This window comes from Hyperolius riggenbachi, chromosome 5 (assembly GCF_040937935.1).
Source record: "Hyperolius riggenbachi isolate aHypRig1 chromosome 5, aHypRig1.pri, whole genome shotgun sequence".
Lineage (NCBI taxonomy): Eukaryota > Metazoa > Chordata > Amphibia > Anura > Hyperoliidae > Hyperolius > Hyperolius riggenbachi.
The window spans coordinates 143,407,361-143,431,523 of record NC_090650.1 but is presented as its reverse complement, the minus strand read 5'-3'; the positions used below and the strand labels follow the sequence as shown (position 1 = coordinate 143,431,523).

Genomic DNA, 24,163 nt, shown 5'->3' with positions numbered 1-24,163 from the left:
GTGAAATCCTAAAGGTACTCATTGGACTTTGGGCCCTTTAGCGCAGTTAGGGTGCAAAAAAGTGCCACACATGTGGTATCGCCGTACTCGGGAGAAGTAGTACAATGTGTTTTGGGGTGTATTTTTACACATACCCATGCTGGGTGGGAGAAATAACTCTGTAAATGGACAATTGTGTGTAAAAAAAATGAAAAAATTGTCATTTACAGAGATATTTCTCCCACCCAGCATGGGTATGTGTAAAAATACACCCCAAAACACATTCTACTGTTTCTCTTGAGTACGGCAATACCACATGTGTGGCACTTTTTTGCAGCCTAACTGCGCTAAGGGGCCCAAAGTCCAATGAGCACCTTTAGGCTTTACAGGGGTGCTTACAAATTAGCACCCCCCAAAATGCGAGGACAGTAAACACACCCCACAAATGACCCCATTTTGGAAAGTAGACACTTCAAGGTATTCAGAGAGGGGCATGGTGAGTCCGTGGCAGATTTCATTTTTTTTGTCGCAAGTTAGAAGAAATGGATTCTTTTTTTTTTTTCTTTTTTTTTGTCACAAAGTGTCATTTTCCGCTTACTTGTGACAAAAAATAATATCTTCTATGAACTCACTATGCCTCTCAGTGAATACTTTGGGATGTCTTCTTTCCAAAATGGGGTCATTTGGGGGGTATTTATACTATCCTGGAATTCTAGCCCCTCATGAAACATGACAGGGGGTCAGAAAAGTCATAGATGCTTGAAAATGGCAAAATTCACTTTTTGCACCATAGTTTGTAAACGCTATAACTTTTACCCAAACCAATAAATATACACTGAATGGTTTTTTTTTTATCAAAAACATGTTTGTCCACATTTTTCGCGCTGCATGTATACAGAAATTTTACTTTATTTGAAAATTGTCAGCACAGAAAGTTAAAAAAATCATTTTTTTGCCAAAATTCATGTCTTTTTTGATGAATATAATAAAAAGTAAAAATCGCAGGAGCAATCAAATAGCACCAAAAGAAAGCTTTATTAGTGACAAGAAAAGGAGCCAAAATTCATTTAGGTGGTAGGTTGTATGAGCGAGCAATAAACCGTTAAAGCTGCAGTGGTCTGAATGGAAAAAAAGTGGCCGGTCCTTAAGGGGTAGAAAGACTGTGGTCCTCAAGTGGTTAATTATCTACCTCATTTTTGTGTATGAGTCTTCATACAGAAGTACTACCCTTACCTTTGATTATTTGGCTCTGTACTTTATGCTTTGAAACCTATGGGCGCTTCCTACAGTGTTTTATGCTCCCATAGACTTGGCCGGGACCTGGAGAAGGTAGTTTACTATACCCAAATGTTTACTATATCAGAGTTTATTATAACGAGATTTTACTGCATCTATCTATTATAACGAGATTATACTCTATCTATCTATCTATCTATCTATCTATCTATCTATCTATCTATCTCTCTATCTATCTATCTATCCATCCATCCATCTTTGCCTGTATTTGTTAGCATTTTAAGTTGCAAATTTAATGCCGAACTGAACTTTATTATAGTTTCCCAGCGCTCACAAAAGATACACAATAATGAGTATTACCCCCTGCAGATTCCCCCTGATTAAATATCAATCATGGTTAATCCTCGTTGCTGACACTGTAGTTCTTCCTATGAAATCCGGAACATCAAGCATGTCTCAAGTTTCCAACAGTGACAAGCTCTATTCACTATCATTGGGCTGTGTACGTAAATAATTTAACAATAGTGAATAGAGCTGGGATCTCCAGGAATAGGAGGCATGCTGGTGGTACAATTTATCAAGAAAGCTGCTGCGACAGTGAAGAAGATTAATTGTAATTAGTCAGGTAGCATCTACAGAAGGTAATAAGTACGGTACATGTGCGTAATTTGTGTATTTATTAAGCTAGAGAGTATAAAGGTTCACTTTTAATCAAGTTGAGTTTTGTCAGGCGACTGTTAATGGTTGCTATAATGTTGGCCTGGGGAGCACAGAATTAAAGAAGATTAGGAATTTTCATAGACTGTGATTGCCTTTCCCCTCAGACACAAACAGTCTGATTTACTAAGATTTTCCCAGGCTGAAGATCAATTGCACGTGTCTAATAACATTATTGCTGCTGTTTTACCAAATGTAAGCCTTGTAAGAGTTTTTCCCAAAACACCTGTCTGTCAGATACATACGTGCCTCTGATATGTCATTTGTAAAAGAAAGATGTTCATATATGTATGGAACATCCCATTCAAAATCTGTTTATTTTTCTCCTTAGCTCTGTATGAACTGTCCTGTGAAGTTTACAGACACCTGGGAAACACATCAGGCTGGTATTGGATTGATCCAGATGGAAGTGGTCCACAAGGGCCCATGAAAGTCTTCTGTAACATGACAGGTAAAAGATTAATTTTCACTATTCCCACTTCGCATGATTTTGAAGCATTGTCTACAAGTGAGATTTATATAGCTCAGATGATTACTCCACAATACAGTTTCAGGAATGACTTAGAAATGAAAGTAATTCTTTTGCTTCCGTCATGAAAGATATACAGAATGGTTTCCATAGACCATGTTTATTACATATTACACGTGTGCTTCTTACTTTAATATCTGCAGATGTTTGTAGCTGTATATGAGTTATCTGTTTATCATACCAGAACTTAAAATTTCTTAAATTGCTTGTACAAACACTCAATCAATGCCACCCGGCGCGGATTGAGACCTGATCTATTAGATGACATTGCAGGGCCGAGGCTGTGCAGACTGCAGAGGAGTCGGTGACTTGCAAGCAAGTGAAGAATTCTGTTCTATGTAAGCAGACAATATTCTATGGTGAGGACAATGCTCTCAGCTGAAGTGATCCATCAGGATGGATCGTTGGCCCAGCAGTTGAGAGGGGTCAGTGGCTGTCGTACACATACTGGATTCTTAGCACAGGCAGTCCTGATTGGCCCCCTCAGCTGAGTTTCCCCTGGCAAGTGTACGGAGCTTAAGCGAGCCATATACTATTCAATCTCCCCCACTTGTTCACACCGCTGACAGGGCCGGATTTGTACTTTTTACCGCCCAAGGCCAACTACAGTATACCATCTGTATGGTTGTTGTCTCTGTGTGCCCCAATGAGAAATCTACTTACTTTCTATCATTGGATGTCACAGACAATAGCTATTTCAGTAATATGCGTATAGATAATAAGTTATGTTTTCCTTAACAACTTTTATGTTATGTTTGCCATCTCGTTAATGATGGACCCATTGTGTCTCCATGTGAGTTAGGGTGATGTGTACCTGCAGGATAGCGCTTACAGGACTCGCAGGGATGACACAAGTACAGGACAGAGAGTTCAAAGGATAAAACTGTCCTTGTAGATAGGGATGGCTGCATAAGACAGCTTTACTGCCCCTCACTGAGCGCCCCTAAATTTCTGGTGCCCTAGGCCATGGCCTATGTGGCCTTGCCAGAAATCCGGTCCTGACCGCTGATCGTTAGCAGGGAGATCAATGAATGGGAATGTAATTCCCATTCATTGCTCTAGGTCTCTGTGTCAAAGATCATCAGCATCAATGAGATGCTGCAGTCATTGACAAAAAACAAAAGAAACATGTCCACGCATTATTTCTTGGTAGCTTACTAATAATACGCGCCGGAAAATAATACGTGAGGACGTCTTGTGGCCAAATAGTAAAATTACACCTATATACATTTTTTTAATAAAAAGACTTATATGTACAATTAAAATAACCCCTTAACTCCTACACTCTCCCATAGTTACCCAAATAAAACTTTTGTATATAAAAAAACTACAACTAAAAAAAAAACATAAATAGTTACGTGGGGGATTGAGCATTTTTTTATATGTATGTCATGAAGGTATATGTTATACTGTTATCTTTTAAATTATAACATGGTAATTAGTGATTGTACTAGGGAAATATTTTAAACATTGTGTGATATTCAGGGGGACTGGGACTCACAGCCAACACGCAGGAGACGGTCAGTTCAAAGCACAGTTCATTTATTGAATGCTCAAAACAAACAGGCTTCATGAATAAGCATCAAATTTCAAAGGAAAGTAGGCTTACTTCAGCCACATGAGAGCATCCAAATGTGCACAGCGAGAATATAGTCCACAGGAAAAGAAAGTCCACAAATCCTGCACAGTCCAGCCTTGTTTCCTCACAGAAAGCTGGGAATATTACTCCAGATATTGGTATGATAAGTCCTGCTGCACACACACAGGCTTGCAGCTCACTGCGGCACACACACTTGCAGCTCACTGCTGCACACACTCAGCCAGAGTGCACAGGTAGGCACCTGACTTATCATCTGCCTTCCTGCTGGGCAGGTAGGAAAATCTGGTCTGTATCCGGGTGGAGTGAGCAGCCCACCCATTCCATCCTTCTCACTCCTGAGTCCAGCCCTGAAACTGCTATCAAAGATAGCAACCTTGGTTGCTAATCAAAAATCTTGGACTCATTTCTGGATACAGACAGGATTCACTGAGACCAAACAATATAGGCAGGAGAAATGTACCATCCATCCAGGACCTGTCCAAGTGGTCCTGTACAGTTGCAATGACCGGGACAATTGGGCAAATGAAAGGAGTGGGTTTTATCCACAGTAGAACATTTTATTTTAAAATTATAATGGCCGGAAACTAAGAAATGATTTTTTTCCATTTTCTTCTCATTATTCCCATCAAAATGCAGATAAAATACAATTGTTCTTAGCAAAAAGAAAAGAAAGCCTAATTGGTGGCAAGAAAACCAATGTAAAGATCATTTCAGAGTGATAAGTACTTATAAAGTTATTAGCAGATGAATGGACGCAGCACTGAAATGTGAAAGTTGCTCTCTTTTTAAGGGGAAAAGCCCTTGGAGGTGAAGTGATTAAAGGGTAAAGTAACAAGTGGCATGATGACCTAATCATCAGGGGCGTTTCTAGGGTCCTTGGAGATCAGTAGCACCTGTGGGCACCAGGCAAAAAACGGGCGTGGCCATGCGGTGAGTGGGCGTGGCCATGGGTGGGGCCAAATGTACATGAACTTAGCAGCGGTGTAAGCTACGGATAACGGGCCTGCCCATCGAAATATTGGACGGAGCCCCCTGTCCTTTATTTCGATCATTTACAATCAGTATAGGCATAGATCAAAGATGTATACGCACATACAATTTTGATTGGTCAATCACTGACCCCCAATTTCCCACCCCCGTGCAGTAAGTGGGCCAACAGACAATGAATTTTATGAACAGAGCTAAAATTGGCTAATCAAAATTGTATGTGTGTACCAGGCTTTACAGCTAATACTGTACATACTGAAAGTAGCAGGGATCAGCATACAATACAGCTGGTTTACAATCAATAAAGGCACAGAGTAACACCTTACACTGTACACACTGGAGGTAAATCAGCACACAGTGCAAGCACTAGAGAACAGCGTATACTGTACATACTGTAGGCAGCAGAATTCAGCACACTGCAGCTAGCGTGCCACAAATATGACGATCACGTTGTGCGGCGTGCTTATCACCAAAAAATGGGTGGGCCATGGACCAGAATATAGGTGTGGTAACGGGTGGAGACAAATTTACATGAACCTAGCAATGGTGGGACATCAGATTAGGACAGTGGTGGCGAACCTTTTGGAGGCCGAGTGCCCAAACTGCAACCCAAAAGTCACTTACCGGTATCTATCGCAAAGTGGCAACAGCAATTTAAACTAAATACTGTACAAACGTTTTAACTCATACATGAACATTATGGAAAATCCAAGTTGAAAATAAACTGTGAAGATAAACAATTTCATCCATCCTACTCCTGAAAAATGTATTCAATTTTTTAGAACCTCCCAGTTTTATTTTCTGTTTTAAAACGCTAAAAAAGTAGGTTTAATGCTATTGTCTCATATGATAAGGATTCAGCTTTTCCCATAGTCTCGCAGTTAGCAATCATGTGACCCCCAACAAGACATATTCAGCAATCATGAGGCCCCCAACAAATCAGGAGGCCCCCAACAAGACAAATTCAGCAATTATGAGGCCTCCAACAAATCATGAGGCCCCCAACAAGACAAATTCAGCAATCATGAGGCCCCCAACAAGACAAATTCAGCAATCATGAGGCCCCCAACAAATCATGAGGCCCCCAACAAGACAAATTCAGCAATCATGAGGCCCAGAACAAATCATAAGGCTCCCAACAAGACACATTCAGCAGTCATGAGGCACATAAATAGACAGCATTTCACATAAATAGGCAGAATGCCCCCTTAATATGGTAGCCCCCCCAAGTTAGGTAGTGAGTGACAGGGACCCCCAGGTTAGCTAGTGAGTGACAGGCACCTCAAGTTAGGTAGTGAGTGACAGGGACCCCGATAGTGAGTGACAGGGAGCACCTTTAGGTAGTGAGTGAGTGCCAGGGAGCCCCTTTAGGCAGTGAGTGAGTGACAGGAAGCCCCTTTAGGCAGTGAGTGAGTGCCAGGGAGCCCCTTTAGGCAGTGAGTGAGTGACAGGAAGCCCCTTTAGGCAGTGAGTGAGTGACAGGGAGCCCCTTTAGGGAGTGAGTGAGTGACAGGGAGCCCCTTTAGGGAGTGAGTGAGTGACAGGGAGGCCCTTTAGGGAGTGAGTGAGTGCCAGGGAGCCCCTTTAGGGAGTGAGTGAGTGCCAGGGAGCCCCTTTAGTGAGTGAGTGCGTGCCAGGGAGCCCCTTTAGGGAGTGAGTGCGTGCCAGGGAGCCCCTTTAGGGAGTGAGTGCGTGCCAGGGAGCCCCTTTAGGGAGTGAGTGCGTGCCAGGGAGCCCCTTTAGGGAGTGAGTGAGTGACAGGGAGCCCCTTTAGGGAGTGAGTGAGTGACAGGGAGCCCCTTTAGGGAGTGAGTGACAGGGAGCCCCTTTAGGGAGTGAGTGAGTGACAGGGAGCCCCTTTAGGGAGTGAGTGAGTGACAGGGAGCCCCTTTAGGGAGTGAGTGAGTGACAGGGAGCCCCTTTAGGGAGTGAGTGAGTGACAGGGAGCCTCTTTAGGGAGTGAGTGAGTGACAGGGAGCCCCTTTAGGGAGTGAGTGACAGGGAGCCCCTTTAGGGAGTGAGTGCGTGCCAGGGAGCCCCTTTAGGGAGTGGGTGCGTGCCAGTGAGCCCCTTTAGGGAGTGGGTGCGTGCCAGGGAGCCCCTTTAGGGAGTGAGTGAGTGACAGGGAGCCCCTTTAGGGAGTGAGTGCGTGCCAGGGAGCCCCTTTAGGGAGTGGGTGCGTGCCAGGGAGCCCCTTTAGGGAGTGGGTGCGTGCCAGGGAGCCCCTTTAGGGAGTGAGTGAGTGACAGGGAGCCCCTTTAGGGAGTGAGTGCGTGCCAGGGAGCCCCTTTAGGGAGTGGGTGCGTGCCAGGGAGCCCCTTTAGGGAGTGGGTGCGTGCCAGGGAGCCCCTTTAGGGAGTGGGTGCGTGCCAGGGAGCCCCTTTAGGGAGTGAGTGACAGGAAGCCCCTTTAGGGAGTGAGTGAGTGACAGGGAGCCCCTTTAGGGAGTGAGTGCGTGCCAGGGAGCCCCTTTAGGGAGTGGGTGCGTGCCAGGGAGCCCCTTTAGGGAGTGAGTGAGTGACAGGGAGCCCCTTTAGGGAGTGAGTGAGTGACAGGGAGCCCCTTTAGGGAGTGAGTGTGTGCCAGGGAGCCCCTTTAGGGAGTGAGTGAGTGCCAGGGAGCCCCTTTAGGGAGTGAGTGAGTGCCAGGGAGCCCCTTTAGGGAGTGAGTGAGTGAGTGACAGGGAGCCCCTTTAGGGAGTGAGTGAGTGACAGGTAGCCCCTTTAGGGAGTGAGTGAGTGACAGGGAGCCCCTTTAGGCAGTGAGTGAGTGACAGGGAGCCCCTTTAGGGAGTGAGTGAGTGACAGGGAGCCCCTTTAGGGAGTGAGTGCGTGCCAGGGAGCCCCTTTAGGGAGTGGGTGCGTGCCAGGGAGCCCCTTTAGGGAGTGAGTGAGTGACAGGGAGCCCCTTTAGGGAGTGAGTGCGTGCCAGGGAGCCCCTTTAGGGAGTGAGTGCGTGCCAGGGAGCCCCTTTAGGGAGTGAGTGAGTGCCAGGGAGCCCCTTTAGGGAGTGAGTGAGTGAGTGAGTGACAGGGAGCCCCTTTAGGGAGTGAGTGAGTGACAGGTAGCCCCTTTAGGGAGTGAGTGAGTGACAGGGAGCCCCTTTAGGGAGTGAGTGACAGGGAGCCCCTTTAGGGAGTGAGTGAGTGAGTGACAGGGAGCCCCTTTAGGGAGTGAGTGCGTGCCAGGGAGCCCCTTTAGTGAGTGAGTGACAGGGAGGCCCCCCCTCTAGCCGCCGCCGCTCCCCCCCTACCTCTCAGCAGACCTCAGGATCAGCGGCGACCCGACCAGATGTACAAGCGGGCGCTGGACGCACCCGCTCGATATGCGGAAGTGATGTCACTTCCGCATATCAGTGCGGGCGCTGGGTCCTAGCGCCCGCACGATTGGTCGCCGGATCGCCGCCTGATCCTGAGGTCTGAGACTGTCAGTGACGCGGCAGCTGGAGGGAGCCGCTGAGTCTTGACAGAGGGGGCGGCCGGGCGGAGATCCGTGGCACCCCAGGAAAGATTGGGGGCACGTGCCCCCCTAAAACAGGGCTAGCGACGCCCCTGCTAATCATATATGATATAGTACCAATAATATACAGAACTTGTATTTGTTTCCATGCAAAATTTAATAAACCAGTGCTCTAATTAGAGGTTATAAGACTTTTGTGTAACACTTCCAATAGTAGTATCATGGTTAAAAGTTCAATAGGTCATAATATCTCTATGTGGAAGCTAAACAGATTGCAGTAATGTAAGTGTAATGTTGTATGTGGTGGAGACTTTAAACTGAGATTTGAAAATCTTAACCCCTTAAAATGTTGTACTCCAATTACATTCTATGTACAGTAGTATTAGTTATACAGTTGCAATTACTCAGGTGTCTAGTCCTGGAAAAAGTGGAGTAGACTCACACTAAAAACACCTGCGCCGCGCGTAGGGCGGTGTACCAAAAATGTACCCCTGCATTTACTGACCTCATAAATTTGTTTTCACTTGAAATTTGCATTAGGCCACATTTACAGTGACCAGGGCTGGTTCTAGCTACAATGGAGCCCAAGGACAAAAGTAATGTGGGGGCCCATCTGATCCCCCATAAAGTAATAGTACTCAGATGTGCCCCTCCAAGTTTAATAGCCAGACGCTTTTAGCACTGGATTAAGTTATCAACTTAAAACATTCTTTATATGGAAGTTAATGGAACAAATTCCAAATTATTATTGTAGAAAACATTAGTTGAAACTGATATCTGGTATCTTGTACTTCCCACACCAAGTCAGGTGAGTGTCTGGAACGCAACTCTCCCAATGATAATAATAAAAACGAGGCGCCAACAACACAATAAAATAGCGCTAAAAAACAGTTCAAAAAGGGAGGTAGTGGTGGATATACCTTAGCAATAATGACTCGGTTTTGTCAAATTCAAGCAAAAAAGGAAACTTTATTTATTTGTTTTATTTATTTAATACAGTTCCCCTTTTTTTGCTTGAATTTGACCAAATTGAATCATCTTTGGAGAGGTAAGGCCACCATTACCTCTCTTTTTAAACTATTTTTAGCGTATTATTTCCTGTTATTGGCTTCTACAGATATTATTATCTGCAAGTTTTGTCCACCCTTGGTGGAGGGGTGTAATCCCTCTTTTCTTCCGATCTACAGAAGGCGACTTCTTAACCTAAGCGGGGTCAGGTCTAAAGCTTGGTACACACCATGCAATTTCCCGTCAGATAGATGGGTTGAATAGATAATTTCCGACAGGTCCAATCTGATTTTCTATTGTTTTTCTGATTGATTTGCATAGAAGTGATCAGAAAATCGATCAGAAAAAATGATCAAAAATCCGATCGGATCTGTCGGAAATTATCTATCGGCCCATCTATCAGATAGGAAATTGCATGGCGTGTACCAGGCTTAAAGGAATACTGTTGAACTTACCCGGGGCTTCTAATACTCCCCCGCAGACATCCTGTGCCCTCGCAACCACTCACCGATGCTCCGGCCCCACCTCTGGTTCACTTCTGGAATTTCAGACTTTAAAGTTTGAAAACCACTGCGCCTGCGTTGCCGTGTCCTCGCTCCCGCTGATGTCACCAGGAGCGTACTGCTCAGGCCCAGTATGGTCTGTATGCACATGTTTCCCTGGGTGCAACATCTCCTGTGTGTAGTGGTGACTGCCTGGTTGTCCTGTGTGTGGGGTCTCCTCTTGATATAGATTGACCCAGTAATTTGAATTTCTGTGAATGCTGGAGAAGTTCTACCTAGGTATACAAATATAAAGCATACTATGGTCAGATACTGATTTTCTTGTGGGCTTGAAGAGTCTTTGACTCGAAATAAGCTAGCATTGTCGTGGGTGTGGGTGCAGTGCCAACACCCTGGTCAAAACATACATAAACCATCATTGGTTTACTAGTGACTTTGCAGATAATTCAGAATACCAATGTGTTTCGACAGAAACTCCTGCTTTCCTCAGGACAAGGGGAGGGTTGATATTTCTGCCAAAATGTGTTGACACATGCCATATTTTATATACTTTAGCTCCACTGTCATATTTCTTTCCTTTTTAAAAATTCAAATTTCTTGGTTGTCTTGCTGATACTATGGCTCCATTACTTTAAGCCACAGACCCAGGAAAGTATGGGCTGGTTAAAACTGCAGTGTTTTGGGATTAAAAGTATGGGCTGGTTAAAAATTCAATTGTTTGTGATTTAAAAAAATTATTTCTAATGTAATGCTATGTGCGTGTTCTCACTTGAGTTATGTGATTTATGAGTGTTTAACCACTTGAGGACCCAGCCTTTACCTCCCCCCCCTTAAGGACCAGCACTGTTTTAGAAGATCTGTGCTGGGTGGGCTCTATAGCCCCCAGCACAGATCAAACAACAGGCAGAGCAACCAGATCTCCCCCCTTTTTTCTCCACTACGGGGATGATGTGCTGGGGGGGTCTGATCGTTCCTGCCTGTGTGTGGCTGGCGGGGGGGGGCACCTCAAAGCCCCCTCCACCGCAGGATTCCCCCTCTCCCTCTCCTCCCTCCCTGCCCCGGAGATCGGAGGCTGCACAAGAACGGATCTGTCCTGTGCAGCCTCTAACAGGCTCCTGCCTGTCATGTGACAGCGATCCCCGGCCGCTGATTGGCTGGGGATCGCTGATCTGGTACAACGCTGCTACTGTTAGCAGCGTTGTACAGATGTAAACAAAGCGGATTATTTCCGCTTGTGTTTACATTTAGCCTGCGAGCCACAATCGGCGGCCCGCAGGCTATTCACGGAGCCCCCCTCCGTGAATTGACAGGAAGCAGCCGCTCGCGCGAGCGGCTGCTTCCTAATTAATTAGCCTGCAGCCGGCGACGCAGATCTGCGTCGCTGGTCCTGCAGCTACCACTTTGCCGACGCGCGTTATGAGTGCGTGGTCGGCAAGTGGTTAAATAGCTCTTGTAGTGTGAACCAGTCCTAATGAGTTATCTGCATGGCCAGCCTTTGACCTGAGCGACCAGAGTGGTTGCTCAGGGTGCCGGTCTCCAGGGAGGTGCACGCTTCCCTCCCTCCAATAAGTGTTTTCCCTGCCGCACAGCTTCCCTCCTTCCCTTCGATTAATGTCCCCGCTCTGAGCTCCTCTCAGTTCCCTCCCTCCGATGTAGAGAATGGTGCAGCTTTGCTCAGCCCCTGGGGCATTTTTCTGCATTGTAGCTTTAAGGGTCCTCGCTTGATGAGGTCATCAAGCAAAGCAAAGCCCTTACAATTCAAAAAAATGCCCCGGGAGCTGAGCAAGATGGACAGTGAGAGCCACTGCCTGCACCGTTCTCTACATCAGAGGGTGGGAGGGAACTGAGGGGAGCTCAGAGCAGGGCACATTAATCAGAGGTAAGGAGGGAAGATGTGCGGCGGGGAAAACACTTTTATCGGAGGGAGGGAAGCTGAGTGTGTGGTCTGCACGTGTGTATTTGATCTGTGTGTGTGTGTGTGTGTGTGTGTGTGTGTGTGTGTGTGTGTGTGTGTGTGTGTGTGTGTGTGTGTGTGTGTGTGTGTGTGTGTGTGTGTGTGTGTGTGTGTGTGTGTGTGTGTGTGTGTGTGTGTGTGTGTGTGTGTGTGTGTGTGTGTGTGTGTGTGTGTGTGGTGTGAGAGTCTGTGTGATCTGCATGCATGTGTGTGAGATCTGCATGTGTATGTGTATTTGATCTCTGTGTGAGTGTGTGTTCTGCATGTGTGTGTGTGTGAGTGAGTGTGTGTGTGTGAGTGAGATCTGTGTCTGTGTGAGTGTGTGATCTGCATGTGTGTGTGTATTTGATCTGCATGTGTGTGAGATCTGCATGTGTGTGTGATCTGCATATGCGTGTGTGATCTGCATGTGTGTGTGTGTCTATGTGAGTGTGTGATGTGAGTGTGTGATGTGAGTGTGTGATGTGAGTGAGTGTGTGATGTGAGTGTGTGTGTGTGTGTGTGTGTGTGTGTGTGTGTGTGTGTGTGTGTGTGTGTGTGTGTGTGTGTGTGTGTGTGTGTGTGTGTGTGTGTGTGTGTGTGTGTGAGATCTGTGTCTGTGTGAGTGTGAGATCTGCATGTGTGTGTGTGTGTGATCTGCATGTGTGTGTGTGTGTGTGTGTGTGTGTGTGTGACCTGTGTGATCTGCTTGTGTGTGTGTCCCTATGTGCGTGAAGAGGATGAATGGGGGGGCACCAAAATCTGGCTGCGCTCAGGGCGCTGTGAAACCTAAGGCCGGCCCTGGTTATTTGTTTTAAACACTAGTCCTTGGATAGAACTATGGCTAGAATTGTGTAATAAAATTGCTCTTATTAATACAGCGAATGCCTAGTGTCCTTGAAGCGCTATTCTTTTTATCCATATAATTAAAACAGACCTGACACACAGAGAAAAGAAGAAAACAGGATTTCTTTTACAAACTTTTGTATTGCTATAAGTCTGAACAGGCCGATATTTTGTGTGGAGCTGTATGAACCGAAATTTCCAGCTTTCTTCGAAATCCACAAGACAAAAGGACATTATAGTTCCCCTCCACAATAACCTACAATCTTTGAAATTTTTTCCTGCTTTCTCAGTTATGTGCTTTATTAGGAAACACAGGTGTATAGTGAATCGTCATCACCAAAGAAATTCTGCCCTCTGCATATTTCTAATATGAAACCTTCGGGAGCAGTGCTGACTGTTCTCATTAGAACATGATTCTTTGGTACCAGCTTCCAGATTTGAAGGACACTTACACTAAGATTCCCAGTCTACAAATGCTGAACTTGAAATATACTGTCATCTGAAATAGTTTCCATTTTTAACCTCCATATGGATGAATATATACATCTTACAAAGTGTTGCAAAATGCATACATCTGCCATTCCTCAGAGAGCTGGTTTGAGATCTGTTATTATGTATATTTGGAAGGAGTAGAACAGTCATTACACCCCGGCTTCCCTCTGGCTATTTGCTTTTGACATCAGTGTTATATCTATATAAATGAATTTGTTTATATGTAAAGATGGCTTGAACCTCCGATTTTTGTTTCGCGAACCTTGAACTCGAACTTCCGAAAAAGTTTGCAAACCTGCAAACTTTTCGAACCGCAATAGATTTCAACTTGAAAAACTACAAACACTGTTTCTGGACACAAAAGTGATGGAAAAGATGTTTCAAGAGGTCTAACACCTGGAGGGGGGCATGGCGGAGTGGGATACATGCCAAAAGTCCCAGGGAAAATTACGGATTTGATGCACAGCAGGGTTATAATCCCTAAAAGGCAGAAATCACACTGCATTGCTAAATTGGATGTCTATAGTGCTTGAAAACATCTTGTGTGTGCATACATGGATCAGCAGTTAGTGTAAGTAGTGTACTGCTTCACACTGACAGACCAAACCCACTGTGTAACGCACCGCAAACAGCTGTTTGTGTAGTGATGGCCGTGCTGGACTGGTGCGCACGATGGCGAGAGTGCAGGCGATGGCGGTTTTCAAGCCCATATGGTCGGGCTGAGGTAGCTCAGTGAGGGTCAAAGTTTAGCCCAATGAGGTAGTATAGGGGGCGGGTCGAACTCGCTAAGTGTTCACGGTTCACTGCAAACTCAAACCAGCTAAGTTTGCGTGAACAAGTTCTCCGGCGAACCGTCGGGCCATCTCCATTTATATGTAGTAAAAGGTCTGACATTAAAGGGTAGCCTAAAAAAACACTTTGTTTGAAGACTTGTGTATCAAACATTAAAGCACAACTATAGCAAATATTTCAATGTTTTACTACCACTATAGACATTGACATCATAGCAATACTGTAGATTAAAATCCTCAATATACTTTGTGTGGAAGAAAATGCACTGAAATGCCACTTTTCAATATCTAACAGCAGGACTGCTGACAGAAACAAGGATTCCCCTAATCACTTGGTCTCTGCCACCCAAGAAGCTATTACTCTGTGGTAACTAATTGTGCTTGCCAGGTAGAATAGACCAAGTAAAGAGGGCTGTTCCAGTTGCTGACAGCAGCCCTGCTGACAGAGGATAAATTGTAAGATGTGGAAAAGTGCCATTTCTGATTTTTTTTTTTTTTTCATGAGGTATATTTTATTCTGCTGAAATTACACCACAAAGAGTAGCTGAAAGTCAACATACTATATTTTCTGCATTTTGCTACTGGGAAATAACCTGCTAAGCCATAACTGCCTAATGCCTAGAAGTCGTGTTTGTGGTTTTACTGAGTGTTTGACATGACTGATGCTTCCTTCTTCGGAATCATGTGGAACGCACTATGAAATGCAAGTGAGTGAACTCCCTCTGATCCTGTCCACTTATTCAGTACTGAAATGGTGCTGGATAGCAGTATTTGGGTGTTCCAAATTCATTACTAGTGTTGCTCTCCACGGCCTCATGATCACAGGTAACCCATGATCATGAGCTGTTTTTCCTGATCACGAGGTTGGATTTCAAATTCGTGATTGCCTCTTGATCACGGATTCAGTTCCGAATGCACCCATGATCGTGGTCCAAATCCGGCTCGTGATCATGGATTTATTACCTGAAAACCAGCTTACTTTAGCGGTTAATAGCAAAGCCCCCTTTCATGATATAAACACCAAATTTGCAGGATATATTAAGTAGAACAGTGGGAACAAGGGGACATTTTTTTTTCAAGAAGACCTTTTTTTAAAGTTTCAAAGGAAAATAGTATACATTTAAATGACAGTTCATGTATTTACCGCATTTACATGTACCGGTATACTTTTTTCCTTTGAAACTTCCTTTGAAATTTTAAAATCAATTTTCTCAAAAACTATAAGGTCTTTTTGAAAAAAAAGTGTCCCCTTGTTCCAACGGTTCTATTTAACATATCCTTTGGTGTTTATATCATGTAAGGGGGCTTTGCTATTACCTGCTAAAGTTGGCGGGTTTTGAAGGGTTTTTAATCACAAATACTTTTTCATTTGAAACTTTAAAATCTATTTTCTAAAAAACAAAAAGTTCTTTTTGCATTTCTTTTTTAAGTTGTAGCCACTGATCACCTTTATAATCCATGCAATTTTGGTGATTGTAGCATGTAAGGGGGCTTTGCTATTCTACATGTAATCACGGCTAAAATCTGAGTCAAATTTCGGAGCTCCAATTCAAATCCGGATCATGATCCCGAATCATCGATTCTGCTGTGGCCGGATTTACTCGAATTCATGATTAGGGGTATCCGAGCATCACTGGTTCACTACACTATTTGGAAGCATTTCCTTTTATCCATGACCTGTTTTCCTGCACACAAAAGCTGTACTTGCTTCTTGTTGCTCTATGATTCTGCTTGCTCCCACTGCATCTATTTGCTATGTGTGGCAGCTGCTGTCATTCCGGTGATCTATGCATGAGGGCTCATCAGTTCTCACTGCATATCAAGCATGTGTGCCAAGAAAGTAGCAGGAATAAGATGTCACATTGCAAATACAGATCCTGCATATATCTCCCAGCTATGTGAGTAGCTGTCACACACAGTGATGGGCAACAGTGAAAAGTGGATGAAAGGAAGGAGTTGAAGGGAACTGAGTAAGGCATGAGAAAGATGTCAGCCCAACAAGGTCCATGTATATATCTGCTGTCTGTATGATGGTAAAGAGGATGCACCTGGGCGTGGCCATTAGATTATCAGAGATCGTAAGGGAAGCAAAATCACTAGTGTAGTAAAACTGCACCCTTTAAAATAATCCCCCTGCCCCTACATCCTCCTGCATCCCTGTGTCCGTGCATCAGAGGTGCCTGGTGCGCATGCGCGGCAAGCAGTCGCACTTAGTGCAGCAGTCGTGACAGTAGCTGCCATGTGTGCGGGGGAGGGGGCTGTGGCTGAACATATGCACGTGAGGTTGTGGGCATATGCGCGCAACGCGTCTCTGGGTGGCGCTTTGCCTAGCATCCATTATGAAATAGGTGAGCTTATTGCTAATGATTTATAAAGAACAATCTGAGTGTGAGTTCTGTATCTTAAGTTCATTTTTAATTAAAAAAGCAACCCTTACTTTTTGAACCTCATATATTTACCTGGTGGCCCTTTATATATCATAAATACAACTGCTGTGTCTATAAATTGTTCCATAGATCATTGTTGACAAAGGTAGACTAGACATGTCCTCATGGCAGCAAATAAAGTCTGAGGAATTTTCTTTTTGTGCAATGTGTATCCTTCAAAATTTGCAGACATACAATGATGGTAGTAGCATATGCAAAAGTACACATTTTTCTGATGTCTTGCACAGAACACCATTCATTTTTTTGTCATGTACATCTACAGCAATGAGCCAAGCCACAACTTTAATCACTTATGAATTCACCTGCAATTTTCTATATACTGATTCAGCTCCTAACATAGCTTTCTTCTCTGCTGTGTGTGTTTTCAGCATTCAGGAATCTCAGCCTCCGTCTTATTTTTGTTGGTTGCAGAATTAAGGCATCACGGTTAATTTAATTGCTGGATTTAATTGTTTGCTTCGATGTGTTTCAGTCTATAATGCATTTCATATTTCTAGAAGCAGTGCAGTAAAGCATATGGAACCATATTCCTGAACACATAACTCTAATACAAAGCATTTTAACTTGGCAAATTTCTGGCAACTTGTAGGTCACCGTGTGCCAGCAAGATGTTCACAGCAGAATAAGAAGAGGAAAATTAAGCCATTAGCCATGCATATAAGAAGTGCTCCAATGACTGTGACTGAGAATAATTTAGGATATTTTGTCCTCGACATATTTGATCTGAGGTTGTGAAAGAGAACATTTTTTATTACAAGTAAAGGTCATTATGAAACAAGTTCCAAAATGAAAACTTACAGAAAGAAATATTTACTTTAGCTTTAGTCTTGCATACAGACGAAGTAGATTCTGGGCTGTTTAACACTGTCAAATGTATTAAAGAAATAATCAGGAGTGTAACTAGACTTCAAGGGAATCGGAAGTGAAAATAAACTTATGATGTAATGATTTGTATGTGTAGTACATCCAAGAAATAAAACAATAGCAGCAGAGATGTGAGTCTAATATTATTTCCAGTACAGGAAGAGTTAATAAACTCCATTTGTTATCTATGCAAAAGAGCTTATCTGAGCTCCACCACTTTCAAAATAGCAGAGAGCTCTGTCTTCTGAAGCTTATTATCTCAAGTGTTTGTCACTGTATTTTATTTTTCTGCAGAGTAAAGTTGAAAAATTTGCCTGCTCTGTAAAATAATTTAGAATGCTGAGTGTAATGTGTAAACTGCAAACTATAAAACTGAAAATAAAAATATGAGACTATTTTCTTTGCTACTAATGTTCTATTATCCGTACTACACATACAATTCATTAAAAAAATTTTTTGCTGCACTGTCACTTTAACAGGGCCCTCCTTCAAACATGGTAGCATGGGGCCCGCTTGGTCCCCGAACCCCCTGCAACTCACGTGAACGGTAGCCGGTGAATGGCAGCAGAGAGTGATCTGCTGTTAAGCTGCATCTGGAAGCAGTAAAAAAGCAGTAAAAAATTACACATGCTCCTGCACACAGTTTTTGTAAACAAACAGGGAAGTTGTTTTGCTAATTGCTGCACTAGCGGTTGGGGAGAGGGAGCCTCTGGGCCCCCCTGCGATGGCAGGGGTCATAGGGGTGATTGCTACGCCCATGGAACCTATCAGCATACACATGTATAGGTAAAAAGGAACCCGCAAAGACAGTTAAGTTGCTATTAGGTAGAATTAAGATGACAGCTGCCTGTTTTACTGTCAGAAAAATGTATATGGGGTTGTTGGTCCAGTTCAGATAGAGATTTATTGTTGATCCATTAGAACCATTTACAATTTTTACTATGCGTATTCAATGCATATACGTTAGGGTTCTGATCATATGCGTTTTGGACAGACTAAAAAATTATATTGGTATCAGTGAGGATGTTTTTTGGTATCACACACTTAAATGTTCTCCTGAGCACACAACTCTGTCTTGTTCATTTAATCCTTGATAAAGCATTCAGCACACAATATTAACAGAGACTAATCAGTTCCATGCTTGACCGCTACTCTTTGCCAGCTATAATGACTTGTACACAGGTGTGACTATAGTCATCTAAGGCGGCCTGATAACGACCATCTTAGCTGATAACCAGTGGCTTGTGACCCCCAGCCCGCAAGTGATCCACTCGGTGGACCAACTCACTCTTGCCAATCCCAATAGTCTACTCCCCTGCCTGCTGCATGACGCTATGCACATGCTACTCCATCATCCCTCTGCCAATACAGCACATCATCAGCTACACAGCTGCCTGGAATCTGTGCAGCCTGGCACAGCGATGTCGCCCACGGGGATCAGTGTGTAAACACCTTAAAAAAGCTTTGTTTGAGCTTGCTTGTTTATCTTCTAAAAGACAAACACAGAAATCAAAACCACAAAGCAAATAAGTGATTTAGCACTGCAATCTGCCTCAGGCTCACAACCCAATGCCTACCACAGTCATCCATCACAGTCTTATGCTGGGCATACATGGTAAGATAGTTCTTATCAATCGAGCCGCTGATGGCTCGATTGATAAGATCCAACCTGTCCGATCACCGCGGCGGATCGATACCGCGCTCGATCCCTGCGGGCGGACAATAAAAAAAACACAAGCGCTGATAAGAAGCGCCTGTGGGGACTTGATCGGGGAGCATGTGTGGAAGAGCGGTGACGTGCCGGCATCGAGCCTCTGGCTCGATACCGACACATAAACTAACCGTGCATGCATTATGCTGGGAATACACCATACAATTTTCTGTAAGATTCTCTGTAAGATTTACCTGCCAGATAGATAAATTCCAACATGTTGTAAATTATCTATCTAACCATCTATCTGCCTAGCAATTAGGCATTGTTCTACTCAGCAGGAGATAACCAGCAGACAATGCACCAGAGATAATGAGCAGCCTCTACAGAAAATAATGTAATTATGCATTCTAACAGAAAATCTAACAGAAGAATCTAACAGAAAATTGTATGGTGTATTCTCAGCATTAACCACTTGCCGACCGCCCACAGCCGATGGGCGGCGGCAAAGTGGACGCCGAAAGGACCGCAATACGCCCATGGGCGTTGCGTCCTTTCGGCATGCTGGGGGAGCGATCGCGTCACTGGTGATGCGCGCTTCCCCCGGCAACTGGCTCCGCCCACCCATTACGCCAACCTGCCAGCCGCTCGGAAGCGCCGGTGGGTTGTTAACCCCATGATCGCCGCTACAAAGTGTATAATACACTTTTTACTGTATACAAAGTGTATTATACAGGCTGCCTCCTGCCCTGGTGGTCCCAGTGTCCGAGGGACCACCAGGGCAGGCTGCAGCCACCCTAGCCTGCACCCAAACACACTGATCTGCCCCCCCACTGCCCCCTGATCGCCCACAGCACCCCTCAGACCCCCCACTGCCCACCCCCCAGACCACTGTTTGCACCCAATCACCCCCCTAATCACCCATCAATCACTCCCTGTCACTATCTGTCAATCTGTCAACGCTATTTTTTTTTATTCCCTAAACTGCCCCCTGGGGACTCCTGATCACCCCCCCACCCCTCAGATTCTCCCCAGACCCCCCCAGACCCCCCCCCCCGTGTACTGTATGCATCTATCCCCCCTGATCACCTGTCAATCACCTGTCAATCACCCATCAATCCCCCCTTGTCACTGCCACCCATCAATCAGCCCCTAACCTGCCCCTTGCAGGCAATCTGATCACCCACCCACACCATCAGATCGCCTGAAGACCCGACGTCAGATCACCTCCCAAGAGCATTGTTTACATCTGTTCTCTCCTCTAAACACCCACTAATTACCCATCAATCACCCATCAATCACCCCCTATCACCACCTGTCACTGTTACCTACCAGATCAGACCCTAATCTGCCCCTTGCGGGCACCCAATCACCCGCCCACACGCTCAGATTGCCCTCAGACCCCCCCCCCCCCTTATCAATTCGCCAGTGCATTATTTACATCTGTTCTTCCCTGTAATAACCCACTGATCACCTGTCAATCACCTATCAATCACCCATCAATCACCCCCTGTTACTGCCACCCATCAATCACCCCCTGTCACTGCCACCCATCAATCAGCCCCTAACCTGCCCCTTGCGGGCAATCTGATCACTCACCCACACCATCAGATCGCCTGCAGACCCACCGTCAGATCACCTCCCAAGTGCATTGTTTACATCTGTTCTCTCCTCTAAACACCCACTAATTACCCATCAATCACCCCCTGTCACCACCTGTCACTGTTACCCATCAGATTAGACCCTAATCTGCCCCTTGTGGGCACCCAATCACCCGCCCACACGCTCAGATTGCCCTCAGACCCCCCCTTATCAATTCGCCAGTGCATTATTTACATCTGTTCTTCCCTGTAATAACCCACTGATCACCTGTCAATCACCTGCCAATCACCCATCAATCACCCCCTGTCACTGCCACCCATCAATCACCCCCTGTCACTGCCACCCATCAATCAGCCCCTAACCTGCCCCTTGCGGGCAATCTGATCACCCACCCACACCATCAGATCGCCTGCAGACCCGCCGTCAGATCACCTCCCAAGTGCATTGTTTACATCTGTTCTCTCCTCTAAAAACCCACTAATTACCCATCAATCACCCCGTGTCACCACCTGTCACTGCTACCCATCAGATTAGACCCCTATCTGCCCCTAGGGCACCCAATCACCTGCCCACACCCTCAGAACGCCCTCAGACCCCAGCCCTGATCACCTCGCCAGTGCATTGCTTGCATCTAATCCCCCCACTAATCACACCTTGAGACACCCATCAATCACCTCCTGTCACCACCTGTCACCCCCTAGCACACCTACCCATCAGATCAGGCCCTTATTTTCCCAGCGTGGGCTCCTGATCACTCGGCCAAACCCTCAGATCCCCCTCAGACCCCCTTCCGATCACCTCCCCAGTGCATTGATTGCATCTATTTTCCCCTCTAACCACCCCCTGAGACATCCATCAATCACCTCCTGTCACCCCCCTAGCACTCTTATCCATCAGATCAGGCCCAATACAACCTGTCATCTAAAAGGCCACCCTGCTTATGACCGGTTCCACAAAATTCGCCCCCTCATAGACCACCTGTCATCAAAATTTGCAGATGCTTATACCCCTAAACAGTCATTTTGAGACATTTGGTTTCCAGACTACTCATGGTTTTGGGCCTGTAAAATGCCATGGCAGTATAGGAACCCCACAAATGACCCCTTTTTTAGAAAAAAGACACCCTAAGGTATTCTGATAGGTGTATAACGAGTTCATAGAAGATTTTATTTTTTGTCAAAAGTTAGTGGGAATTGATTTTTATTGTTTTTTCACAAAGTGTCATTTTTCACTAACTTGTGACAAAAAATAAAATCTTCTATGAACTCACCATACACCTAACGGAATACCTTGGGGTGTCTTCTTTCTAAAATGGGGTCACTTGTGGGGTTCCTATACTGCCCTGGCATTTTAGGGGCCCTAAACCGTGAGGAGTAGTCTAGAAAACAAATGCCTCAAAATGACCTGTAAATAGGACGTTGGGCCCCTTAGCGCACCTAGGCTGCAAAAAAGTGTCACACATGTCATATCGCCGTACTCAGGAGAAGTAGTATAATGTGTTTTTGGGGTGTATTTTTACATATACCCATGCTGGGTGGGAGAAATATCTCTGTAAATGACACATTTTTGATTTTTTTCACACACAATTGTCCTACACACAATTGTCCATTTACAGAGAGATTTCTCCCACCCAGCATGGGTATGTGTAAAAATACACCCCAAAACACATTAAACTACTTCTCCTGAGTACGGTGATACCACATGAGTGGCACTTTTTTGCACCCTAACTGCGCTAAGGGGTCCAAAGTCCAATGAGTACCTTTAGGATTTCACAGGTCATTTTGCAACATTTGGTTTCAAGACTACTCCTCACGGTTTAGGGCCCCTAAAATGCCAGGGCAGTATAGGGACCCCACAAATGACCCCATTTTAGAAAGAAGACACCCAAAGGCATTTCGTTAGGAGTATGGTGAGTTCATAGAAGATTTTATTTTTTGTCACAAGTTAGCGGAAAATGACACTTTGTGGAAAAAAACAATTAAAATCAATTTCCGCTTACTTGTGACAAAAAATAAAATCTTCTATGAACTCACCATACTCCTAATGGAATACCTTGGGGTGTCTTCTTTCTAAAATGGGGTCACTTGTGGGGTTCCTATACTGCTCTGGCATTTTAGGGGCCCTAAACCGTGAGGAGTAGTCTTGAAACCAAATGTTGCAAAATGACCTGTGAAATCCTAAAGGTACTCATTGGACTTTGGGCCCCTTAGCGCAGTTAGGGTGCAAAAAAGTGCCACTCATGTGGTATCACCATACTCAGGAGAAGTAGTACAATGTGTTTTGGGATGTATTTTTACACATACCCATGCTGAGTGGGAGAAATATCTCTGTAAATGGACAATTGTGTGTAAATAAAATTAAAAAATTGTCATTTACAGAGATATTTTTCCCACCCAGCATGGGTATGTGTAAAAATACACCCCAAAACACATTAAACTACTTCTCCTGAGTACGGCAATACCACGTGTGGCACTTTTTTGCGACCTAACTGCGCTAAGGGGCCCAAAGTCCAATGAGCACCTTTAGGCTTTACAGGGGTGCTTACAATTTAGCACCCCCCAAAATGCCAGGACAGTAAACACACCCCACAAATTACCCCATTTTGGAAAGTAGACACTTCAAGGTATTCAGAGAGGAGCATAGTAAGTCCGTGGCAAATTTCATTTTTTTGTCGCAAGTTAGAAGAAATGGAAATTTTTTTTTTTCTGCGCTAACTTGTGACAAAAAATAAAATCTTATATGAACTCACCATGCCTCTCAGTGAATACTTTGGGATGTCTTCTTTCCAAAATGGGGTCATTTGGGGGGGGGGTATTTATACTATCCTGGAATTTTAGCACCTCATGAAACATGACAGGTGGTCAGAAAAGTCAGAGATGCTTCAAAATGGGAAAATTCACTTTTGGCACCATAGTTTGTAAACACTATAACTTTTATGCAAACCAATAAATATACACTGAATGGATTTTTTTTTATCAAAGACATGTAGCAGAATAAATTTGGACAAAAATGTATACAGAAATTTTACTTTATTTGAAAAATGTCAGCACAGAAAGTAAAAAAAAATCATTTTTTTGACAAAATTCATGTCTTTTTTGATGAATATAATAAAAACTAAAACTCGCAGCAGCAATCAAATAGCACCAAAAGAGAGCTGTACTAGTGACAAGAAAAGGAGGTAAAATTAATTTAGGTGGTAGGTTTTATGACCGAGCAATAAACCATGAAAGCTGCAGTGGTCTGAATGGAGAAAAAGGCTATGGTCCTTAAAGAGAATCTGTACTCTAAATTTTTAACAGCAAAAAGCATACCATTCTATTTATTATGTTCTCCTGGGCCCCTCTGTGCTGTTTCTGCCACTCTCTGCTGCAAACCTGGCTTGTAATTGCCAGTTTTAGGCAGTGTTTACAAACAAACTAACCAGCTTGTGATAGGCTCACATAAGCAGAGTGTGTGAGTCATACAGAGCCTGCAGGGGGCCTGGAGGGGGTGTGTATAGCTTCTGCCAATGACAAGCAGT

General features: G+C 44.5%; 1 protein-coding gene across 10 annotated transcripts in view; it reads left to right on the top strand.

Moving 5' to 3' along the window:
• Positions 1 to 24,163, top strand: part of CNTNAP2 (contactin associated protein 2) — a 2,604,396-nt gene that overhangs the window by 1,697,040 nt on the left and 883,193 nt on the right. For all 10 annotated transcript variants that reach the window (XM_068236339.1, XM_068236338.1, XM_068236337.1 and 7 more), the window contains one exon: positions 2,264 to 2,383. In XM_068236339.1, the coding sequence (XP_068092440.1) occupies positions 2,264 to 2,383 (120 nt within the window). The remainder of the gene's footprint in view (positions 1 to 2,263; positions 2,384 to 24,163) is intronic.